Genomic DNA, 25663 nt, shown 5'->3' with positions numbered 1-25663 from the left:
ATCTTTTTTCATGACAAAATTCATTTTTGTAACACAGTCTTTACTTTTGTTACCTAATTTGAAAAATTGGGCGACAAAAGTCAATTTTGTAGACGAATTAGTTTAGCTTGGATTCTGTGAACTAATTTGCATACAAAATCGTCTTTTGTGGGACAAAATTGACTTTTATGAGACAAAATTGACATTTGTGAGACAAAATTGACATTTGTGAGACAAAATTGACTTTTGTGAGACAAAATTGAATTTTGCCTCTCAAAATTGAGTTTTGTCTCACAAAACACAATTTTGTCTCAGAAAAGTCAATTTTGTCTCACAAAAGTCAATTTTGTCTGAATTTTGTCGTCACAAAATTGTCTCAAAAGTCAATTTTGTCTTACAAAAGCCAATTTTGTCTCACAAAAGCCAATTTTGTCTCACAAAGGTCAATTTTGTCTGAATTTTGTCGTCACAAAATTGAATTTTGTCTCACAAAAGTCAATTTTGTCTTACATAAGTCAATTTTGTCTCACAAAAGTCAATTTTGTCTCACAAAAGTCAATTTTGTCTCACAAAAGTCAATTTTGTGTCACATAAGTCAAATTTGTCTCACACAATTGACTTTTGTGTTTTTTAATTTCCATATCAGGTAACAAAAGTCAATTTTGTATGCAAAAAAAGTTTATATTTGCATACCTTTTTGACAAAATTGACTTTTGTCATAACTTTTGTCATAACAAAAATGAATTTTGTCTACAAAATTGAATTTTGTCATCACAAAATTGAAGTTCTCATAAAACATGTCTGTATCACATAGTTTTGTACATGTTGTAAGACAAAAATGATTTTGTTATGACAGAATTGAATTTTGTACAAAACAACAAGAACCCCATTCGGCGCCCCGTATTAGCTCTATAAAACCAGTTTCGATCTATTATTTTCTACATTTGAAAATGACTGAACCAAGTTAGGAATATGAAAGTTGTTGTCCATTGGATTGAATTGTTTTATTATTTAATTTTGCCATTTGATTAGGGACTTTCCGCGTTGAATTTTCACCGGAGTTATGTATATATGTGACTTTACTTTTTAAGTATTGTTTATTCTACATTATCTTGAAGTATATGTTGAGGGACCGAGGGTTGAGTTATCACAAAACATGCCTAACCTATAATTATCAGGAGCCTTTAGTCTTTGTAAGTGTTGTATGTTTATTTTATTTAGTTCAATTACATATGTTTAGGTTTCATTACGAGTGAGAATTGGATATCGTTTGATATCAACTCTAGTTATTAAATTTCAACATATTCCTAAACGAGCTTCGGCGAGTTAATCATCACTTTTTTTAAGTTATCTACCGACAGTTGATATTAAGCGATATCATCTTCTCATGAGTTGTTAAACCTTTTTCTTTTAAAGTAGCATACTACAAATTTAAAATTTTGTCATATAAAATTATCTTTCAGTGGACAAAAATTACTTTTGTCATGACAAAATTCATTTTTGTAACACAGACTTTACTTTTGTTACCTAATTTGAAAATTGTCCGACAGAAGTCAATTTTGTAGGAAAATTAGTTTAGTTTGGATTCTGTGAACTAATTTACATACAAAATCGACTTTTGTGAGACAAAATTTACTTTGTGAGACAAAATTGCCTTTTATGAGACAAAATTGACATTTGTGAAACAAAATTGCCTTTTATGAGACAAAATTGACAAAATTGAATTTTGTCTCACAAAATTGAATTTTGACTAAATCAGTTCTAGGTAGAACTGTCAGGATCAGTTCTAGGGTAGAACTGTCTAAAACTGTTCTATGTAGAACTGTTCAAATCAGATATAACCGTAGAACTGTCAGCAGAACTGACTAAATCAGTCAGGACTGTAGAACAATTCTAAATGACGTCACTGCAGTAAGGACACTTTAGCATTTAAAAGAAAAAATTAGTTCCAATTACTTTACTATATAATAGCAGATTTTCTATAAAATAGAAAGAGTAAATAATGTCAGTTTAGATTGATGCGGTCAAAAGATTTTTATTAAACAGGTCCGTCCGAGGTACATGTATGAAAAATACTCGTAAACAGATATCAATATTTTGAATAAAAAGAGGACATGCTAGTACTATAAATTGAGTGCAAATAAAATTTTGAAATCATTGTTTTCCAATATAATTGCTATCCTTCCTAAACATATAACTGAACTACTGCAGTGTGCAGCTAAATATATATAGATTTACATGATGAAAGCAAATATGGTCAGTTTAAGTTTAATTTAAAAACATATTTATTTATGATTTATCCTAGTGGATTGGGAAACAAGTTATTACATTTGGTTAATTAGGTCAGACAATTTTTTTATGTGAAACGGGCCATCCTGACTCCCGAAATGACAAATGTAGAATATGGCGGGGTTAAACATGTTCTCTTGCCGATTAGAAATCTGAAATAAAACCGCCAAAATAGCAAAACTCTATACATGCTATATACTATTAATCGCTATTTTGACAAAGCCTTTACATTTACACAAAGAATTCTTAAAACTTATAAATCAATTCTGAGCCGTAGAATTTATAAATCAATTTTAGCCGTAGAATTTATAAATCAGTTTTAGCCGTAGAATTTATAAATCAATTCTAGCCATAGAATTTGTAATCAACTCTGACCGTAGAACTGTTCTAGAAGAAGAACTGACTAAAGATTTGGTAAGTTCTAGGTAGAACTGTCTAAAACTGTTCTAGGATAGAACTGTCAGGATCAGTTCTAGGTAGAACTGACCAAATTAAACTGGTCCGCCGTTCTATCTATAGCTTCGCACCGAAGTCAGTGTAGCGATAAGTGAACACAACAGATGTCCAGTTTACGACCAAATCAGTTCTAGGTTAGAAATGTTCTAGCTAGAACTGACTAAAAGGTGCCAGGCTGACAGTTCTTCGTACTGTCCTAGAGCAGTTCTCCTGACAGATTCTGACAGATTTAATGAGAGGTTAGAAGTGATGTCCACTGTATATTTCAGTTATTGCGAGTAATCACAGATATGTTTTTGTGTTTTTGGGGTTTTGTAAATAATTTTTGTCATGTATCGATCTGAGTTAAGCAATTTTCAACTCTTTTTTAAATTCGTTCTAATGTAGTACTGTTGTACTAAGATAGAGGTGAGTTTGGCCCAGCATACTTTTATAACCCCGCCATGTTGTGTGTGTGTCTGTCTCAATTTAGGAGTTATTAAGTTTTTTTTTATGTTGCTGTACATCATAATTATTTGGCGGTTACTAGTATTATGAACCTAAGGAGATGAATTCGAATAATACAACACTCTAACAGTGTTAAAATGTGGTTGTTGAAATCATCTGTATTCAAATGAAAGGCCTGCACCAAGAAGAAAAATAATTAACATATAGTAGGATATAAAGGGCATTGACAGAACAAATGTGAAACAATCGAAACGGGCAAACAAAAACAGCACAATCCATAAAACTACTTCAACCAATATGACACTGTTTTCTAGGTTTCGTGCTTGGGACACACATTAATGTCAATATTTGAACAAGTATGCTAACACGGGACGTAATTGATCGTCGGACTACCTAATATTATTAGTTACATGATGTGTTAGTGACGATATATATGGGGTCAGTAAGTTTCATATGGGGTTAGAGCGAAGCACACCGTGTACCGAATTTTTCTTACCGACTATCTTCGCATGTGGTATTTTGACCAGCGGCCTAATCAAGGTGATTAAGTCTTTCTTAAGATCCAGCTTCCATTTGTCTATACAGAAAACAAATGCCAACAATAGCAACTTGTAAGCTTTAAATATGTTTTATGAATTAATTTCAATCGTTCATTACATGTATTTTAATTACTTCGTCTATTTCATCCTTTCCGATTTCTATTTTGTTTTTTGAAAGGGAAGTAACCCCGTTTTGACAATAATAATTATAACTTGATATTTTTTTATTATGTTTTATGAACTTATTTTAACCTTTCATCAACAACTTCTTCGTCTGTTGAATCCTTTCAGATTTTTCCTTAACACCGTGTTGCTTTCAAGAAGAGTTGTGGCATTATTTTTGTTTTGAAAGGGAAGTTTCTGCTTACTTACCCCATATGGTAACTAACCATTACCGGTTGCTAAGCCTTTATTTTTTAGGACACCCTATATCAAATATACATAGTAGTCCTTTAACCAATCATATCTCTATAAATCTATAGGAGGTAAGATAAATGGGGATACACTCTATCATTGAAACCTGCATATATAGTATACATGTTGTAAAAGAGAAAATTTCCAATCGTTAGTCAGAGTTCCAGTAGGTACATCTTGAATAATTCACGTTTTCATAACGGAAGAATGTTTTATATGATTTGCTGCAACTGGATTTATCAATTGAACATTAACTTGATTCTGTTTAATGACATTTTTATGTGTTTATGTGTAATGCACATGCTGTGTATAGATATCGATATTAATGTGACACGCGTGATGTTCAACATTCCATTTTAGTGTAGTATTTTTTAATATTAATAGTTGGAATATTGATGTGTTCCGATCTTAAAAGTTAGCAGCCTGTCTTAAATTTGTTAATGATTTTCATTGCTACATATGTATCCTTTCTGTTTTGTCATTCATTGGATTGCTTTAAATGAAGCCAACATGTTCTTGATTGACAGCTAGTTGAGTTTTGCTCATTGTTGAAGGCCATATTTTGACCAATTATTGCTAACACCAATGTCGTTTTCTTAAGCCTCGGTCACACCTTAACAGATAGCTCGAACAGATGCCTAACGAATAACTTTTTTTCAATCCGTTCGTGTCCGTTAGACGTCCATTCTTATCCGTTATAAGTCCGTCCATACCCGTTGCATGTCCGTTTAGCGTACGTTTTATCCGTCGACGTCCGTTCTGTCCGGTGAAAAATTTTGAGCACGTTCAAAACTTTGAACGGACGTCTAACGGATGAAATGTCCGTTGAACGTCTGGTAGGCGTCCGATTTTTACGGTACTCGTCCGTTTCGTTTCCGTTTTGTATCCCTTACGTGTCCGTTATACATCCGTTTGAGGTCTTGTAGATAAATTCACCAACGGAATTCTACCGGACGTTCAACAGATAAAACGGATGTTGGACGAATATGAAACGGACTTCTACCGGACGTATACGTATAACAGATACAACGAATGATGAACGATTCTGAAACGGATAAATATAAAAAAAGAAGATGATTGCCAATGAGACAACTCTCCAAAAGAGACCAAAATATCACAGAAATTAACAATTATAGGTAACCGTATGGCCTTCAACAATGAGCAAACCCCATACCGCATAGTCAGCTATAAAGGTTCCATAAATAACAATGTAAAACAATTCAAACGAGAAAACAAACAGCCTTATTTATATAAAGAAAAATGAACGAAAAACAAATATGTAACACATAAACAAATGACAACCACTGAATTACAGGCTCCTGACTTTTGGACAGGCACATACATACATAATGTGGCGGGGATCCCAACCCTTCTCTAACCTGGGACAGTGGTAGAACGCTACAACATAAGCACAAACTATAAAAATCAGTTGAAAAAGGCTCAACTGATCAGATGGACAGACATAATGCCTATTGAAAATTTTGCATCAGAAATGCCAATTATTAGTATGTCAGATTTCTTAAAGTTCATCCATTCTTATTATTCATAATCGATCTTAGAGAAAGGGTGTGTCTTCCCTATCTAGCAGCTCATATTCAGGAAAGACACTGCCCTTTGGCGGCATTTTGAAGAACAAACCAAAACCAGTTACATTTTGCATATTTATGCGATTTACATGTATTTTTATTGTCGCCTTTAATTTTTCCGTATATCTTGTTAATCCGTTTTATCCGGTACGCTTCCGTTAGGTGTCCATTTTATGCGGTACTCGTCCGTTGGATGTACGTTCAACATCCGTTCTGTCCGGTACGTTTCGGTTTCTCGTACTTTGCATATCCGGTGTGTCCGTTATACATTCGTTTCTCGTCCGCTTTATTTTATCAGTACACCAACGGACTCCCAGCGGATAACAATTTTGTCAACGAACAACTTTTATTTTCATCCATTAGGCGTCCGTTCGTGCTATCCGGTAAGGTGTGACCGAGGCTTTATTGGATTATAGTTTCCTTACACCACACTATTAAAATTCAGATTACATACCATCACACTTCGTATTTTTAATTAGATATCCCTACTTCTAGAACTTGTAATATGTCGCTCGACATAAATGTTTTCGAAAGTGTAATCATGTAGGCGCAATTTTTTTTTGGCATGTTGTGTTTCAGTATTGGCAAGATTTATATATGAAACACTTCAATTCTCTGTTAGGCAAATACTTTGATCAAAATCTGTTAAATAAAGTTTTTTTCTAAGGTTACGATCACCGGTAAAACTTACTAGTAAATAACAATCATTAAGGTTATGAAATATATGTGTTAGAAATTTCACAAGTTAACATGTGTGTTTTCAACCAAACATATAAGTTTTCTTATAAAAAAACTAAAAGATAATAGTAGACACATTTGAATTAAATTTGGGGTATGTACTTAATGCTATTTGTTTTTCTTCGACTTATGACTTGCTGTTGAACCCTTTATATATCACTCCCCTGTTTTGTTTCAAATAACGCCACGTGGTAAACAACAGGTACAGATGTATAACTTAATGTAAAGGGACGTTTTAATCTTCCAAAGTAACTGGAGTAATGAGCTACACAATGCTATAAAGGGTTGGCAGATATTATGCAAATATCAATTCTAAATATCACAGTACTTAAGCTGTTTTGAACGTTCATATCTTGTAAAACTAGAAACCAGATGTGTATTTATGAATTAAAGTATCTTTACTAAATGCTATTTTTATTAAAAACTGTTAAAATGTATTAATATATAATATGAATAAGTTTTAATATGTGCTAAACAACTTGCAGTGTGTGCAAAAATAATTTATGATTAATAACATGAATAATGCTAGACATTTTAATATTACATAAGGCTAAATATGGATAAAAAAGCATCTCAATACGGTAATTATGTTGTAACAATGATATCAAAAAACATAACGAGCAACTGTGCAAAATTAAAAAAAAATTAGGATCAAGTTAAGCTGAAAAGAAACAACCGGACATTTTTATTTTCATGTGATGATGTTTTTTCTGTTGATTCATTTTAAAATCCGTTTTTTTTTTTTTTATCTTTTGGTTAAAAATCTATATCTACATGTACAATTTCAATCTACTCTTTTTGTATAATTATTTTATCATGTGTTCAAAACGTTTATCTTCTAAAATATCCTCACCAAGAATAACTACATAGGGTTTCGCTTTGCTGCTAATTCTTATTTGTTAGCAATTTTTGTTTATCTTCCATTTTATGCCTTTGCCATTAACAAATATTGTTTTTTTTATGCCTTTGCCATTTACAAATAATTTTCAAACATAAAGGACTTGTTACTTTGAATTATGTTTTAAATGAAATGCTGCATTTTGATTTTTGTTCTTCCTCTTAACCGCACCTGGAACAGAAAAAATAATTAATACTTAATACCTTTGAAATAGATAATAAGTATAGAAATAAAATAAAAAGAATTAAATAAAGGCAACAATAGTACAATATATCGCTGTTCGAAATTCATAAAGCGATTGAGAAAAAAACCAAATCCGGGTTATACTCTAAAACTGAGGGAAACGCATCAAATATAAGAGAACTACGACACAACAGAAACACAACATTGAATTGTAACACACGCAGAAACAAACTATAATACAACAATGGCCATTTTCATTTGATACAGGTCATTTTATAAAAAAAAATGTTGGGTTGAACCTGGATTTATGGCATGCCAAACCTCCCACTTTTATGGCAATGTTAAATATAACCATGTTAATAAGTATGGTGTATTAATGTTAACACTAACCATAACATTTCTTGAATTTTATTACCCTGTTCTTTTATTTGACCTACATACTGATTTATGGTTTTGATATGTTAAACTTCAATTATAGAACTGAAACAGATTTCATAAACCACTGTGATTAAAACCTTTTAAATAATAAGATGCCCAGACAAACTTCTTTTTTTTCAAATTTTTTTTATGTCGTTTTGTGAAATTTGTTTACGAGATTCCAACTAAACTTATCATAGATACCAGGACTAAATTTAGTATATACGCCAGACGCACGTTTCGTCTACAAAAGACTCATCAGTGACGCTTGAATCCAAAAAAGTTAAAAAGGCCAAATAAAGTACGAAGTTGAAGAGCATTGAGAACCAAAATTCCTAAAAGTTTTGATAAAAGATATTTGGCATTTATGTCAGTCTGGGGTCGTGTTCTTTTTTATCGACCAACATTGGTCTTTAGATGTGTTTAGAAATTCTGATTAACATGGTGTTGCTTATCTCAGAGATCAAGATCATACTCATTCTGTCATATATCTAGTCTGAAACGTCCGTTTAAAATCAACTGACATCTGACCAACTCTCCTTGTATTCACATTTTCTCTGGTCATGTTATTACTTAGGATCGAAACAGAATTTAACATTAACATCTACGAAAGGTGATATATATATAGATATATATATATTCAAGATAATCACGGATTCCACGGAGAACTATACTAGCGCATTTATGATTGCCTTAACGAGAAGAAATGTAACTGGAGATTTTGTCAGAATAGATAAAAAAAAAGCTGGTCTCTGATAAAACGTCGCATTTATTAGTTGAAACCTTGAGAATTATCGACCAAAGTCCGTTTCCTGGAACAAACAGGCTGTAAAATTTGGAAACTAAGTCGATCAATACTATGATACAAAATTTGATAAAAAAAAATATAAATACTATGAAATCCTCTAATCATCTTAAGTTAATTGCAAACCCCTTTGAGAACAAGTTAATTAAACAAAAATGGAATATTTGCACATGTATTGAAAGAAACGTCTTATATAATGGAAAGTAAAAGATGAAATTTTCATGTAGTGTAATCAAATAGTCTTCTGGTATATAATTACATTTGATGTATGTTTCATTACTATATGTTATTCTGATTAGCTAAAAGCAGTCTCGCGACATGAACATTAACCTATATTTCACAATGAATTGTAATATTCATGATTTCACATGTGCACATTTCAATAAGTACACACGTCAGGTCAATACAAGAAAAACTAGATTGTAATCATGTTTTCTTGATCATAGCGAAACCAATGTAATTTTAAGTATTGAATGCTTCTTTTTTGTTATTTCATAGAATTGTTAAAGCGTTAACCGAGCGCACATTTTCACTTCACACAAAATGTACACCTCAATCAATTTACCCAAAAAAACGGATAGTTCTTATCAAATGGCAAAATCAAATGATATATCACATCAAACGAATGGACAACAACTGTCATATTCCTGATTTGTTACAGGAATTCTCAAATGTAGAAAATGGTGAATTAAACCTGGTTTTTTTTATATATGTATAAGCGTTATACATCTCATTTGTATGGCAGATGCATCAAATAACAATATATTTATACAAATGCGTGAACAAAACAGGCACTATAGGTAAAATTATCAAAATAGGGATACTGCCATCATCACCGTGTCACAATCTCAATCAGAACAAAAAACAAACAAATATAAAAAAAATTAACCTACTGGTAGACAAGTAGGTTTATTGAAAATTCAAACAGCATAAAAGGTTAAATTATGGTTTTTTTTAATACTCTCATGGCAGTCAACTTTTCTCTTTCACGTCACTTACCCGATTGCACTTTTTATTTGTCTTCCTTGTATCGAAATATAGGACTTACCAATACATTATTGCCCCTCATACTGCTTTGGAATAGTGTTAGATTCGTCATCATTCTCGTCTTCTGAAATAATAGTAAAATTATAAAAAAAACAAAAAAAATAGCAATTAAAAACCAATTGTCTAGAGATCAATTGGGGGTCTTTCAATGTACAATTTCTGAATAACTGATAAAAAGTTACTTCTGGTAAATTCAAATTTATTATTGACTTCTAATCATATATGTCTTCATACTAACTAAATGCTATATAAATTTTAAAATTGAGAATGAAAATGGGGAATGTGTCAAAGAGACAACATCCCGACCATAGGGGTCTTCATTGCAACGAGAAACTCCCGCACTCGGAGGCGTCCTTCAGCTGACCCCTGAACAAAAAGGAATATTAGTTTAGTGATCATGGATATCATGCTACATGTTTTAAACTCTGAATTATACACAAGAAACTAAATTTAAAAATCATACAAGACAAGCAAAGGCCAGCGGCTCCTGACTTTGGACCGGCACAAAAAGACGAGGCTTGGTTACACATGTTTTTTAGTTCTAAACCCTCCCCCTATACCTCTAGTCAATGTAAAAAAAAATGTACAACAGTACGCACAACAGCCGAAGGCCACCGATGGGTCTTTCCATGCAACGAGAAACTCCCGCACTCGGAGGCGTCCTTAAGCTGACCCCTGAACAAAAAGGAATATTAGTTTAGTGATCATGGACGTCATGCTACATGTTTTAAACTCCGAATTATACACAGGAAACTAAATATAAAAAGCATACACGACTAACAAAGGCCAGCGGCTTCTGACTTGGTACAGGCGAGAAAAAAACGAGGCGGAGTTAAACATGGTTTTTAATTCTGAACCCTCCCCCTATACCTCTAGCCAGTGTAAAAAAAAAAACGTACAACAGTAAGCACAGTAAAACTCAGTTTACAGTTTAAGAGAAATCCATGTCTGATGTCAGAATATGTAATAAAAGAAATAAACAAAATGACTATAATACATAAATAACAAAAGACTAACTGACATGCCAGCGCCAGACCTCATTCAACTGACTGAAATATAATGTCGTCATCATATGAATAACAAACACAATCCCTCCCGTTAAGGGTTTAGTATTATACCATCATGTGTCAGATGTCATTTAAAGGTTATTGCTTGTTGATTCTACAAATATATCGGTTTTAAGTATTTTCCCCGTTAATTACTGCAAACATTCATACTTCCTTTTAAGTAAAAATAAATCACTGAAAAAATATTTCATATTAATATTCAAAACCCATCACACAAATTGAAAGTTAAACGAAACAATATATGTAAATTTTTCGTCAGAAATAAATTCGATCTTTAGATCATTCATTTGGAAGTTATATTCAAATTAATGTAATTTTAAGCATTCAAGCCAAAAAAAGGTGATAAAATATGTTATATCACTATATGATACAGAAGGGCAAACGGAACTCTAAAAATGGAAAGGTTTTGTTAACATTGCATCAATCTATTTAAACCGTAGAATAAATTTAAAACTTTTACATAAATCAAAATCACCAACAAAAATCGCTTTCTAAGGAAAATTCGAAACGTAAAGTAATTTATCAAAAGGCAAAGTTAAGGCACAAATGCATCAAACGAATGGAAAACAACAGTTATAATATTCCCTTGATACAGGCATTTTCTTCTGTAGAAAATGATGGGTTCAATGATTATAGCTTGCTAAGCCTTTCACTATTATGACAATCACATATACATCCACATAAAGGTAACCATTCGTGTTAAATACAAATAGTATTAATACTTGAGTCAAGCATAGCTGAATTTTTGAGTTCGTTATACAAGATCAAATATAGATGATTTTTACTGTTAAGAGTTTCTGAAATAGGTGGATTGAGAGAAGAAAATTTACAAACGGCAACGACAGTTTTCTATGAAGATATTAAATTTAAAGTTTCGAACAAATAACCATAAATAGTTGTTAGAATATCACAATATCAAATAGAGGACAAATATGTTCCTTTCAAAGTTAGTAGCGTTCAGTATTATCTGATAGATACGACAAGTTGGCTATGATTACATGCCTGCATAGTTTCTTTATAAGGAATAAATTTCATTTACTGCTATAGGAAGTTGTCTGACAGTTTAGACGTATTGAATTATTGGTAGAAATCCATATTCTGAACCTGTGTGCCTCTGTCAGATTTTCAACTTATAACGGTTTTCAAAAATAAAGACAGCACTGACATTTCACTCCGATGATAAATTTAAGTCATATTAGCTGTCTAGGTACGCAAGCACGATCATTATGCACTTTACGGTACAAATATAATGATTTTGACCAAGTTTGGTTAAATTTGCGCTGGTAGTTCAATCTCAGCACAGACAACGTAAGATAAATCGAGCACGAAGGGCTCACGATTGTCGTCTAGAAATGAAAGTCGTAACAATCTTCATGTTGCTAGTGACAGGTATGAAACAACTAGACAAGTACTTAACTATTGTATACCCGTTTTAACCCGTATATATCATGTATATAGATGTGTATTTTTATATCCCAAAATAACAAATTGAAAAATTACAAATTTAGTTACACGATGTATGTTTTAGTTTGCTAATGACAAAATCGGCATGTGTGCAACTGTTAAACAATTTCAAAGATCAAATAACAATGTTGATAAGATAACTTATACTTATTAGTTTGCATTTAGGTTCGATGAATTTACAAGGATTACATATTAATTTCCACCCTTGCATTTTTGCTGGTGTGATTTGTATATGCGGCGTTTTGTGTTTCTTTGCTTCTTATAACGTCACCCTTTACTAATAAAGATCCCGTCATTATGTTATTGATCTTTAATTGTGATGATATGACAAACGACAAAATTCTAACATAACTTTTGATTTTTAACCCTGCATACCGCCATTCCCCATGTGAAATTATATATTTTTTTTTAATATACATTGAACGATAAAATTTCAATGTGACGTTTGACGCCATACACGTGAAACCAGGAATGTGTTTTTTTTTTATTTGATAGATGCTTTTGTGCTTTTTAGTAAACCTTTGTTTGTTTTAAGATTGTAACACAGTGATGACTGCTTTTACCATATTTTGACTATTTTATAGAGTCTGTTTGTTTTGTTCAGTCAGGCATCGTTGTAAAAGTTAAGTGAGAGGTCTAGCGCTATAAAATCAGGTTCAATCCACCATTTTCTACTTTGAAAAATGCATGTACCAAGTCAGGAATGTGCCAGCTGTTGTCTATTCGTTTGGTGTGGTTATCATTTGATTTTGCCATTTGATCAGGGACTTTCCGTTTTGAATTTTCCTCGGAGTATTATTGTGATTTTACTTTTTTTTAATACAATGTTACTTAAGACTGCAATTGTTTCATATAAAAAAAGAAGATGTGGTATGATTGCCAATGAGACATATATCCATAAGAGACCAAAATGACACAGATATTAACAACAGCCCATACTGCATAGTCAGCTATAAAAGGCCCCGATATGACAATGTAAAACAATTCAAACGAGAAAACTAACGGCTTAATTTGTATAAAAATATGAACGAAAAACAAATATGTAACATATAAACAAACGAAAACCACTGAATTGCAGGCTCCTGACCTGGGGCAGGCACATACTTAAATAATGTGGCGGGGTTTAACATGTTAGCGGGATCCCAACCCTCCACTAACCTGGAACTTGAAATAAGTTTGCTACAGGTACAACCAAATCTTTATATCTATGGAAAAATTCAGTAAAGGTTTTAAGTAATTTATGGTACCGATATTCCTGGTTTAATAATTTACCAGTAATACATGGATTGCGTTCAATAAAATCAAATATGTCACAACAGACACGGGCATAGCGAACTGGTTGTGTAATAGTTCAGACTATATAAAGAGAAAAGATAAGGTCAACATGGTCAAATATGAATCACAATATTCGAGTATTGATAATACTGGGATAGAGTAATATCAAGTAACAGTCAGTTCAATTTATACTGGTCTAGTAAAAAGTCAGTACAGATGAGAACAGATATAGGCCATGTCAGACCTTTACTGGTTTGTAGTGAGTTATTGCCGTTTAACGACAATTTTACCATTTCGTTCTGCGCTTTGCCTTATATGTAAGAATGTATTTGATAAACACACTTTAAAACACAAAAATGATTAGCAACGCAAGGTATACTTACAAGTATAATGTTGCTGTTAAACTTTGTAGAGTGTCACTTCTTACACGCGTAATTGATGAAATGAGGATTTGTTTACCCTCTTTTATATAGAGAGTGTCCTCTGGGAATATGGATATGCACTAAGTAGAGCGACATAGGCTCTATAGAGCCTTTAGTTTAAAGTTTTCAGCGATAATGAATGTTGGTTGTATAATACATAATTCGAACTGTGTTATGCTTATGTTTATGAAAATATAGCCTCACGAAACCACCAAAACGATATACAACAACAACTCAAAGGCATCCATAGTTACAAAAATCTTCAATAATATACAATTTATTTCAAACTCAAAATCACGAAAAGAATAACAGACGTAACATGTGTGTAAATAAATCAATAGGAATATCAAAATCTGTCATGCATACCCTTTGAAATTTGTAAATATATTTATATCAGTATTTAAAAATCTCCACATTATGTATGCACTCCGTTACGATCAAGTGTTAAGAAAATAATATAAAGTTTTTGTGATGAGTTATTACTTTTATCAATGCTTTTCATCAATAATATAAATTCAGTGCTGTGGTTAAGGCAATTACGAGCGTTCAAATTCTGTGGTTTGCATATAACTTTTTGAAATTAGAATAGAACATGTTGTTACTTCGAGCTCGCCATTAAATTTTGTTTTTGTTTTGAACAAATCACTCAAGAAATGCATTAATGTATACACACTTTAGAAAAAATGATACTTTCTAACATGACAACCTCGAGTCTTTTCTAATGGATATATGTGTTCTGTAAAGTATGCAGTTAACGTTGAATTGCGTATAACATGTATAAAAAGTACTCATTTTGTTCATTTATCGTCATTTCCAAAATACGAGTGATAATTTGTAGAAACAGTCAAATTTTCTGAAAATAGAATATGTGGAACAACTTGTCATCGTTTACTGTCAGATGTTCAAGCGACGTTCACAAGAATCACTAAGGGTCGTTTCTCTGCTCGTAAAAGTGTGGGAAATGTGAAAACGAAAAGGCCAATATAACATGGCTCGCGCTTGTTGTCACCATTTCTTACATTGTTATTTGCATTAATTTGATACTTTACCTTTCGGTTGTTTTGTATACCTTATCACCATCATGTTCCTGTTCATGACAAATTCTACAAAGATATCATTTACGTTCATTAATTATGATTCTTGGATACATGTTCATTGTAGTGACTAGTGTTATCGAAAAGTTGGGGGACAATACAAATGCTTAACCTGAGAAAAAACAACGTTATATTCGTTCGTTCGTACAGGCTACGGGTTGGTGAACATTAAGCAATATGCCAAAGTATGTTCTTGGCAAGGAGTTGAAAATGTCAACATTGTTGAATTTTCAAGGAATGTGATTTCTAAACAAGTTAAACATCTAGTTCATCTAGTTCAAAAATTTCTAAAATGTCTATTTTTTTGTTTGTTTCTTATTTGTTGAAATTAAAGGGTATAATTTGGTTTTTCATTAAAAAAAGATGAGTCATGATATTTACAGTAAGCGTCGTACCTGCTAAATGTAAGCTAACCATATTATAATTCAATAAACAAAAACAAACACCTACACACATACATACAGATAACATTTGTATTGGATGTTTTTGACATGCAATTTGTCCACTTGGGGTGTAGTTGTTAAAGTGTTTGATATGAATTTTGGTATATATGTACATGTATAATTACTTATCATTATAGTGTGATATATACTTTTATTTTTATAACTATCCCTTTATCTATCGACGTTGTCAGTATATTTTTGTCGGTCAAGGAAGGGTTTCTTGTACCAATTAGAGATCCTTCAAGGACAAAGCAGCCATACAGTCAAATTTAGTTAACTTCTGTTAATACATACCAGAATAGCAAGCAATTTATATTCCATTATTTTGTATGGTAATTCTATGAATAATAAAAGTAGCAACATATAAATCTGCAAATGTGGTTCTCTTGCCAAGATTAACTAAAGACACTGTAGCATTTAACTTTTTATCAAATACGATTCGAATGTTTGCGTCTAACTGTCATGTAAATTCCTCTAAACAGAGGTGTACGATTTGAGAAATCGCTACGTCCTTAAAAAAAGTTTAAAAGATACCTTGTATCGACCCTGCAAAAACGTGTAATTACTTGACGAAATTATTGCCAGTTAAAACAATTAGTACATGTAATAAATGAGTTCCTAATTTTTGTTTAAAATTCATTGGACTATTATCCAGTCATAGGTGAAAATGTTGAAAGTTTTACGATCATATAACAACGACCTTCACATCATACAATGAAATAAATGTGTGTTTTATTTTGTAATTTTTTACCGAACGAGCACTTGAGTATCGCTAGATAAATCCAACAAGTAATCGATTCGCAAATCTTCATCGAATTGACAGCCCTTATATAAATGCATCATCTTTTATCTTGTCTTAGGGAGGGATAAATCATACTTTGTAAAGAATCACTCTGATTCAAACAAAAAATTCTCTGAAACCGATATTATCAAGATGCTTGATTGACAACATATTAGTAACGTTCGGAGGACGTGTTTTTCAACAGACTGTCGGCATCCCAATGGGAACAAACTGTGCCCTTATACTTGCCGACTTGTTTCTTTATTATTATGAGGCTGACTTCATGCAGGAACTTCTTAGGAAGAAAGATAAGAAGTTAGCAATATCCTTTAACTCTACTTTCCGCTATATAGATGACGTTCTTTCACTAAACAATTCAAAATTTGGTGACTATGTGGAACGCATTTATCCCATCGAATTGGAGATAAAGGATACTACAGATACAGTTAAGTCGGCTTCATATCTTGACATACATCTAGAAATTGACAATGAGGGTCGGTTGAAAACAAAACTTTACGACAAAAGAGATGATTTCAGCTTTCCAATTGTGAACTTTCCATTTCTAAGTAGCAACATTCCAGCAGCACCTGCATACGGGGTATATATCTCCCAATTGATACGATATTCCCGTGCTTGCTTTTCCTATCATGATTTTCTTGATAGAGGGTTACTGCTCACAAGGAAGCTATTAAACCAAGAGTTCCAAATGCTGAAGTTGAAATCATCCCTTCGTAAATTTTACGGACGCCATCACGAGTTGATTGACCGTTATGGAATGACCGTTTCACAAATGATATCGGATATTTTCCTTACGTCGTAACTACAATCCCCTTCCCTTTCATGAATGTGACCTACCGAATAAGACTATTTACCGGATTTGTAATCACATAAGCAACACGACGGGTGCCACATGTGGAGCAGGATCTGCTTACCCTTCCGGAGCACCTGAGATCACCCCTAGTTTTTGGTGGGGTTCGTGTTGTTTATTCATTAGTTTTCTATATCCCTTAGCATATGGTAAAATGATAGGCAATTAGATATTGAGTTTTGCTATTTTGTGAAGAAAAAAAGAGGGTTATTACAACTAGCTACTGGTATTGACCTGCACGTTAAGAAGGACTTTTTATTGACATATTTTGTTCTCAGACCTGCTTTGAATATACGAAAATAATTATTGTGTAATCCGTTGATCAAAATAATATACTACATGTACCTGGTTTTGGTGTGTCATTTCCTAAATTTTGAACTTCATTTCTGTTGCATTGCAAACGAGGATCTCGATAAACATGGTCAGTTTTGTTTGCAATGCTTGTTGAAGTGTTATCAATGATATTGGTCGTCGTTTCTGTATCTGTTTCTGCTTCTGAATGTATTGGCACATTTTCTTTAAATAAACACGTTTACTATCGGTAAATATAGTACTTGAAATGTTTTTAAATCTCAATAGATTTAGTTATATTTTTTTATGGATCACACTCATATGATAATTTAATAAGGTTCTCTGAATTTCTCAATATAATATGATGTACGCATCTTTATCTACAATTCTTCAAAGTAGAATTAGGTAGGCTAATTTTTCGGACGCCACCACGATTTGGTTTACCTTAATGGAATAACCGTGTCACAGATGATACCGAATATGTTATACGATCTACTTTCCTATGGTATTTTATATGTTTATATCTAAAAGTGATCATGTAAAACTTGAATAACAAGGCCTTTTGAATTCACTAGATACGTAATACAGTGTCACAAGTATGATAAAACAAGGGTTTCTTTTTACCTGTAAAAAAAAACCTTTATTGGGATACTTAAAACTTATTAAAGTGTTTCTTTTAATGTATGTCATGTGTTTAATTTGGACCAAGTGTTATTAATCAACCTGCAATTTTACTGTAACTTTGTGACATGTATGAAAATTGTTGTTTGATCTTCTAGTAACTGTTTTTAGGTCTCTTGAGGAGCGTTGTCTCATTGACCATCATACCACATATTCTTCTTTATATTATTGATTGATTGATTGTTGGTTGCTTTACGTCCAGTGGCAAATATTTCAGGCATGTTCAGAACGAGCTTTTTTTTTTATATTAGACTTATTCAATGATCTATTTATTTATAAAAAAAAATATGAAAAAAGCTGCATATGATTTGCATATCCATTAGTTTTGCTGAAGGTAAAAAATTCGAAGAGCAGATTCAATAATTCCATAGTTATTTATAATTAAGCTTGGTTAAACGAAAACATTTTCTCTCTCTGGCTTTTATATAGTAGGTATTGAAGACCTTGCTTTCCCTTTTGCTTGTTACATACACAGGGGTGTGTATAATTCTAGTCTTTAATGCATTGTTCTTTAAAATATCAGATGAACTAATTATCTACTTTGTGGCCATTTAGTAACTGTTTGCAATTTTTAAGCAGAGTCACACTGCTGTGGGTCATGGTGGACTGCATAAAACCTACAATTCAGTATTTTTCATCAATTCAAATCGGGAACAGCTGCAGAGGTAGCATACATTCTTCTTGATATTTTTTCTCATATTAGAAGCTCCAATGATTCTACAGAGTGATAACAGGCGTGAATTCACTGCTTACATAATTACTGAGCTAACCAAGTCATCCTGGCCTGATCTTAAAATTGTTCATGGCAGACCACTTCATCCACAGAGCCAGGGATCTGTGGAATGGGCGAATGCTGATGTTAAAAAATATGCTTCAAGCATGGCTTAGTAAAAATAATTCTACACAATGGGCTGTGCAATTTATTGAATTTCAGAAAAATCGATCGTATCATCGTGTGATAGGACAATCTCCATGCAAAGCATTGTTTGGTTCTGAGCCAAAAGTAGGATTGGAGTGTTTAGTTCCTAGAGATCTTCTTCCAGGTATTCAAACAGAAGAAGACCTAGAAATAATATTTGAAGCAAGTTCTGTAGCCACTGACAATAATGATAGTGAATACCCTTTTTCCGAGGCAGAACATAATACTGACACTGAAATTGAAACTGACAAAGCAATGTCTGATAATGATATTATTACTGGCACTTTATTAACACTGAAACTGAATAGAATGGGCATGATTCAGCAATGTCTTTAAGTAAAAACAGAAACAATGGGAATTGAAATAAGTGATGCTAACATAGCTGATGACGCAAGTATCAGCATGACATGTACGTGTATACTTCCTCGTAACAGAGCGCTTTCTGGTGCTGGTGTTCCTCATGTCAATGCTAGTGAGAGTTTGTAATCATACAAATACTACTAAGCATTGATTTGTCTCGTGTATGCAAAAAGTAATATAATTCTTATAGCAATAAAACTGCTATCAAAATTAAGTCGATGATTATTTCATGATAAAAAATGTTAGGAACTCTTTTAGACAAAAGGCACACCAAAATATAGGTCGGAGGAACTTGTTAACATTAGGTTTTTTTTTCAAAAATGTTGACCGATTATCAATAAGCCTTAATTTAACCCCCCTATTTACAATTGTAAATATTTCTATGGCTGACAAAAAATCACTAAAACATCTTTTGATTACAAAAAACTTTTAATTATTTAATGTAAAAAGCCATAAATCAAGAGTCTAATGAAAAATAATTGATTGAATAATTAGATTTACAAACAAACTAAAATATTTTTTTCAATCTAGATGTTAGGCCATTGATTACGTATACAAAGATATTATGCCAGATGTTAACAGAACACAATTATCTTTATCATGACTGTACAAATAACAAATACATCAAGGCAACTGTAGTATACCGCTGTTCGAAACTCATACATATACGCTAGACATACTTATGTACGCAAACGATACTATATGCGCTTACCTAAACGACTTAAGCAAATTCCAAAAATGTACGTTGAAAGAGCGCTTATAATGTCGCTTTTGATATCGAGAGGTGGTCCACTTTCTATATACAAGGTGACTTGAAAATGTGTAAATAGGTCGGGAAAGCTATCAAAAATATATGATAAGGTCAATACAGGTACCATAATTTCGTCTGTCATCTGTCTTTGTGTTTCCGGCCCTTTTTTAAGGTACCAATGTTCTCTCTTTTAACACTTTTGTATTAAATTTTTACATTACACACAAAGCCCCCAAAATTGGGAAAATGTAACAGTTTTACATACGCAATATACGAAAAGGTATACATTTCTGAAATCTAAATTATATGAAAATATGGTGTGACAAAAACCCAGTCGACCACCTACCAATTGGGTATTGAATTGCCCCCTTCCCCACGACCTTATGATACGTGTTTTCTTTCGTGTATTATTTGTTGAGCGTCTGTACAACATTCGGAAAGCGTCCCGTTTGAATTGGTACACCTTTCGGTAGGCATACATGATTCTTGCACCTTTCTGGTGTTAAATTTAAGGTACCAGGGACTGTACCATTGAAACAGAAGAAACTGATCAAATATCGTTTTAATAGTTTTACAGCCTTTCAATGATTTTAAAATAATTTTGCAACTCATTTTCCTTAAATGAAACAATATGTTTAAACAACACTCTTTTTTCCATAAAGACCTTTTATGAAAACTAATCATTTAAATTTGTTGCTGTTTTATTGCAAAAAATATAATATGTAAAAATGCATTACCTGTTCTAGGTGTTTCCCGTCTAGGATTTGGAACTTGGTCTGCATTTTGGAGTTGAAATGGATTCATGATAACAATCTCAGTTTTATTCCTTTTCGTTGTTGCTACTTTATCTATTGGTTTTTTAAAAGAAAAATTGTTAATGCTTCAAATCTTTAATTTTCTATTTCAATTTCCCTAGGCTCACCCTTCAATCATTTAGGGAATTGTCTTTTTAATATAGTACATGTGTTGTTTTTTTTTTAATTTCTTTGTTAACCACGAAAGACACAAAGTATAACATAAACATATTTGCGAGTAATTGATGATGTTGAAGTTACTCACGGCTAAATAATATAGTTACAATTTATAAAACAACCATATATAAAAGATTAAAATAACAATTACTGATTGAACCAGTACATATTTACTGCCAATGGATTTAGTGTAAAGCAGTCATGAATTGTCAGAGTAACACATGAACTTTTGCAATGTCATGATAGAGGTATTATACATTGTAAAACCTTGAATGTGCGTACAATGTATGTGTTTATAGTGCAATTTGTGTTGACAAAATTTTAGCGATATACTTGTATATTAGTTCCAACACGTTCCAACACGTTAATTTATAAGTTTGATATCTGATTATTATAACAATTATGCTGCTTTTCACGCCAATACTAAAAATATAGAATAATTTAATAAAACAATATGTAGTTACCTCCATTCACCATTAGCATTCCCTCTTCGCTGTTTTCTAGAACGAAATATTGATGAGGTGTTACTTTTATTAATAAAAAAAGGGACAATACATTGTATTACACGTGTAATATCTATAAATTATACTTTACATTTTTTGGCAATGAAAATAATTATTCTCTTAATTCCTTTAATCTTGAAGATAGTGAAAAAAGAACAAATAACAAAAAACCAAAATAACAGATTAAAGGCAGAAGTACATGTATACCCTGTTCGAAAGCCACAAATCGATTAAGAGAAAACAAATACTGGTCACAAACTGAAACCGATGAAAACACACCAACTACGAGAGAAATACAACGAAACAACAGAAACACTGAAATGCAACAAAAACAAATGACAAGTAATACAAAAAACAATACATTAAACTTTAGTATCTCTAAATTTCGGTCATGTAGAGTTGTCAAAAATTCTATAAAAAATTGTCGGACAAATATATTGTCATCGCAATCTATACCTTGTAGGTTGCACTTTGTAAATACAGCTGTTTCTCAGACCACGCCTCTTTTGGAAAGGGCATGAATATTCATAGAAAATTAATTTGTTTACATACTGGTTCCCAGTTATGCTCTCTGTGTTCCATCTCACAGAGACATAACTTGGGAATGTTACCAGCAAATAAACATGTGCATATTGTTAACATTTAAATCTGTAGTAACCTTTCATTCGAGGTAGGGGTTGTTAAGAAAATTAGTGTCATTTTAAACTCTGAGAAGTTCAGTGCATATAAACGTTGAAAATATGCCGCACAGCCCTATATTTTGATCTTTGATAAAAATTTGTGGTGCATATGAACTTTCAATTCTAGGATAAGATTGTTTTAAAAACTTCATAGTACAAGTGGTACAGTTTTAGCCGTAAAAGAAGTTCCTATGGGAAATTCCATTGTCAATATTTACAGAAATGCAACCTATGTAGTATTAGGTGTTATATCACCATTGATTTCCCCTATTAGTCTTTTTTTTAAAAGAGTACGATCGTTAAGAGCCATACTTGGTCCCGAATATAAAATTCAATGTTACAAGATAAAGAAATGTTAAAAGTTGACGTAGAGACATATGAGAAAGTTAAATAGTCAAAGTTTTATTTTAAATCGTTGAGTTTTACATCTAAAAAAATCGAGATAAGAGATTTTGGCAACATTTGACAAATTCGACCAAATGTCAACCACATTTTAGACCAGAACATATAGAGCGCAGACGTCGTCTCGCCCATTCCAAATACATTATTCTTGACCAATGGTAGCACTTGAACTCTTCAATTTGGAGGTAAAACACAGTGCGTCTAGATTCTACACACTTGGTGAAGCCGGAAAGAAAATTATACGTCAATACTCATGCATTTGTGCATGGAACATACACCGGAACTTCTTTAGTTGATTAAAAACATTCAAGTTCTCACTAAATGTAGTCGTAAGTTTAGGGATGTAAAGACTTGTTGCACAATACACGCGTGGCAATTGTTTACAAACACTTTCTACATTTACAGGTGATCATGTAAGAGATGCTTTTTGATTGGATGCAGCGAGTTTCGACTGCAACCAATAAAAATCCTTACATTGTGTCTCCGAAATTTTATCTCAATCCGCCAAGGGTGAAGGGAACGGGAGTGGATCGTTACCCTTGGCTAGCGAAGATAATAATCTATAGAAGTTTACCCATTTTCATTGCTAATCAGAATGAGTACTATTTGTGACGTCATTAATAAAACACAAGAACGTAAATTTTTAACAAATAGGCTTATTTTATATCTAGTAATTGTATTAGGTATGATTCATTGTGATATTGGTCAACACATCCTGAATTTGAAATTTAAGCTAAAAAAGTTAACAGTATTTGGGCATTTTTAGATTTTCTTTTTTGCACTTTTCACAAAATTGTGCAGATGATATTTTTTCTTCAAAGAAAGAAATACTTGGAACGAGTAAAGAAATATCCTGGCCAGTTCTATAGAAAAAAATTCACATAATTTTCCATTGAATAAATGAGAATTCGAAGTACCATCACTGTGAGTTGACCAATCGAACGTTTGTCCTTTTTTCTTCCTGTGTACTATCTTTAGCAACCTTGTAACCCCAAGTTTCAAAAATATTCTATAGACACACCAAAAGGATAAAAAATGATGCTTTGAAACAGCCAAGATATATGTCTATGGAAGTTTGTTTTTATGCACTGCAATGCAACGTAGGATAAATTAACTGTCAAACTCTTGGAAACATTTTGTTTCGTCTCTAATTCGTAAAAATATAAATGAACTAAAATTAAAAAAAATATACAAGACTAACATAGGGAAGAGACTTCTGGCCTGGTACTGGCGCAAAAATGCGGCGGGGTCAAACACGTATTGTAAGCTTTCATTTCTCCCCTATACCTCTGGCCAATGTAGAATAAAGTAACACATAGCAATACGCACAGTAAATTTCATTATAACATGTCAGTATTGAAATACTGACTACTGCGTGGATGATACCATTTTAAACTGATAGTCCACCGACAGAGGTATCGACCCAGTTATGTATTTACTTAGTATTATATACACATGAATATTTTGTGATATGCATCCAACTGCTACAAAAATTTACAACTGTAGCACAAATTCACATGTTGGAGAATATACATACACTTGATGGTTTATTCCTCTAATAAAAATGGTTCTTATTTAAATAAAGCCAAACTCCTGTTGCGATGCTCAAATTTTAACATTAAACAAAGTGTTGTATAAAAATAATCGTTAAACAAAAATCAGCCTGAAAAGCTTTAATTTATCATCCCTTATATCAAGTGATTCACGTCTCATTCAATCAAATACATATTTCATGTATAGTTCACAAAACACACAATGTTTTAACAACCTAACTGTATAGCTGTCTTATTGATAGAACTATCTATATTTTACATGTTATTGTTAAACGTAACAAATACGAATAACCAAGTGACATGATCATCGACTTTTGCCAAAAATATCCATTGCTTTATAAGTAACAATACTCGTTAACTAATTATAGAATACTATACCAACTTTCTGATTTTGACCTTGTCTCTTTGCGATTGCTTATCATGCAATAAACAACAAGTAATAAACAGGATGCAAAGAATATTCCCAAACCTATTCTGCAATAGAATGGTTATGCATGACACAAAGATTTATCATCATTGCATAACTTCAATTATGTATCTTTAAAGAAATATAAATAATCGAGATTTTTTATTTTTATTTTCGTTTTGTTGTTGGATAAAAGTGATGATCTCGTTTTCATATTGTGTTTTTATTTTCTAAACTCTATGTCGTACTTTTTGTTCAACAATTGTGATAGCATATACATGTACGATGCCATTAATAAACAGTGTATTCCTTTTTATTAGATTTCAAAGATAGACTCAGAAAAATTCACACAATGCCCAATTGCGAAGATGTACTACATATATACTTACAGACCAATGGTTATATTTTCTGTATTTTCTATATTTATTTCATTTTGGTTCGTGTTGGATGGTTGGAAAGCTACAAACAAAATATTCAATAAGTGCATTTTTTTAAAGTTTTTAACTAGAATGCTTAATGAATGTAACCAGTAAATTATGTTTTTTTATGTGAAATAACTTTTCAATATAATTTACAATACATCTTACCGACTTCTTGCATAACCCCATTATACCGCGAGAAAATTAAAAATCATGATCAATTAAAACGAGAAATTTGGAAACGGATATATGTGATTTCTTTTACGGTTGCAGAAGAGATGCGCTCTCAAAGAACCAAATGGATTTTTGGAAGTAGCTCTTTCAAAATTGGTTTGGCTACACAGGGTAAGTTTAAAAATACACACTACCGTTTGATATGATATACATTAAATCATAGCGACCTCTTACATTATCTAGTTATACCGAGAATAAAAAGAAAAACATAATAATTATCAAAACGAATACAATTGGTCTTTCCAGAAATTGATTTTTATTGATTTTGGGACATTTGAATA

The 25663-nt window shown here is 32.2% G+C and overlaps 1 protein-coding gene and 1 long non-coding RNA gene across 2 annotated transcripts; one reads left to right on the top strand and one right to left on the bottom strand.

Annotated features, from left to right (window-relative positions):
* Nucleotides 1-7379: 7379 nt before the first annotated feature.
* LOC139526141 (uncharacterized) lies at nt 7380-15131 on the bottom strand. Its single transcript, XR_011665143.1, has 3 exons — nt 15076-15131; nt 9800-9862; nt 7380-7517 (listed from the first exon to the last, which is right to left on the bottom strand). It is a non-coding gene; the product is annotated as an uncharacterized lncRNA (long non-coding RNA).
* Nucleotides 15132-18986: 3855 nt separating this feature from the next.
* On the top strand, nt 18987-19439 carry LOC139526489 (uncharacterized). The gene has a single exon (XM_071321642.1). It carries the CDS (start codon nt 18987-18989, stop codon nt 19437-19439), a length of 453 nt encoding a protein of 150 aa, XP_071177743.1.
* The last annotated feature ends 6224 nt before the right edge of the window (nt 19440-25663 follow it).

Source organism: Mytilus edulis, chromosome 6 (assembly GCF_963676685.1).
Source record: "Mytilus edulis chromosome 6, xbMytEdul2.2, whole genome shotgun sequence".
Lineage (NCBI taxonomy): Eukaryota > Metazoa > Mollusca > Bivalvia > Mytilida > Mytilidae > Mytilus > Mytilus edulis.
Note: the sequence above shows the minus strand (reverse complement) of the source record. Positions and strands in the feature narration are given on the sequence as shown.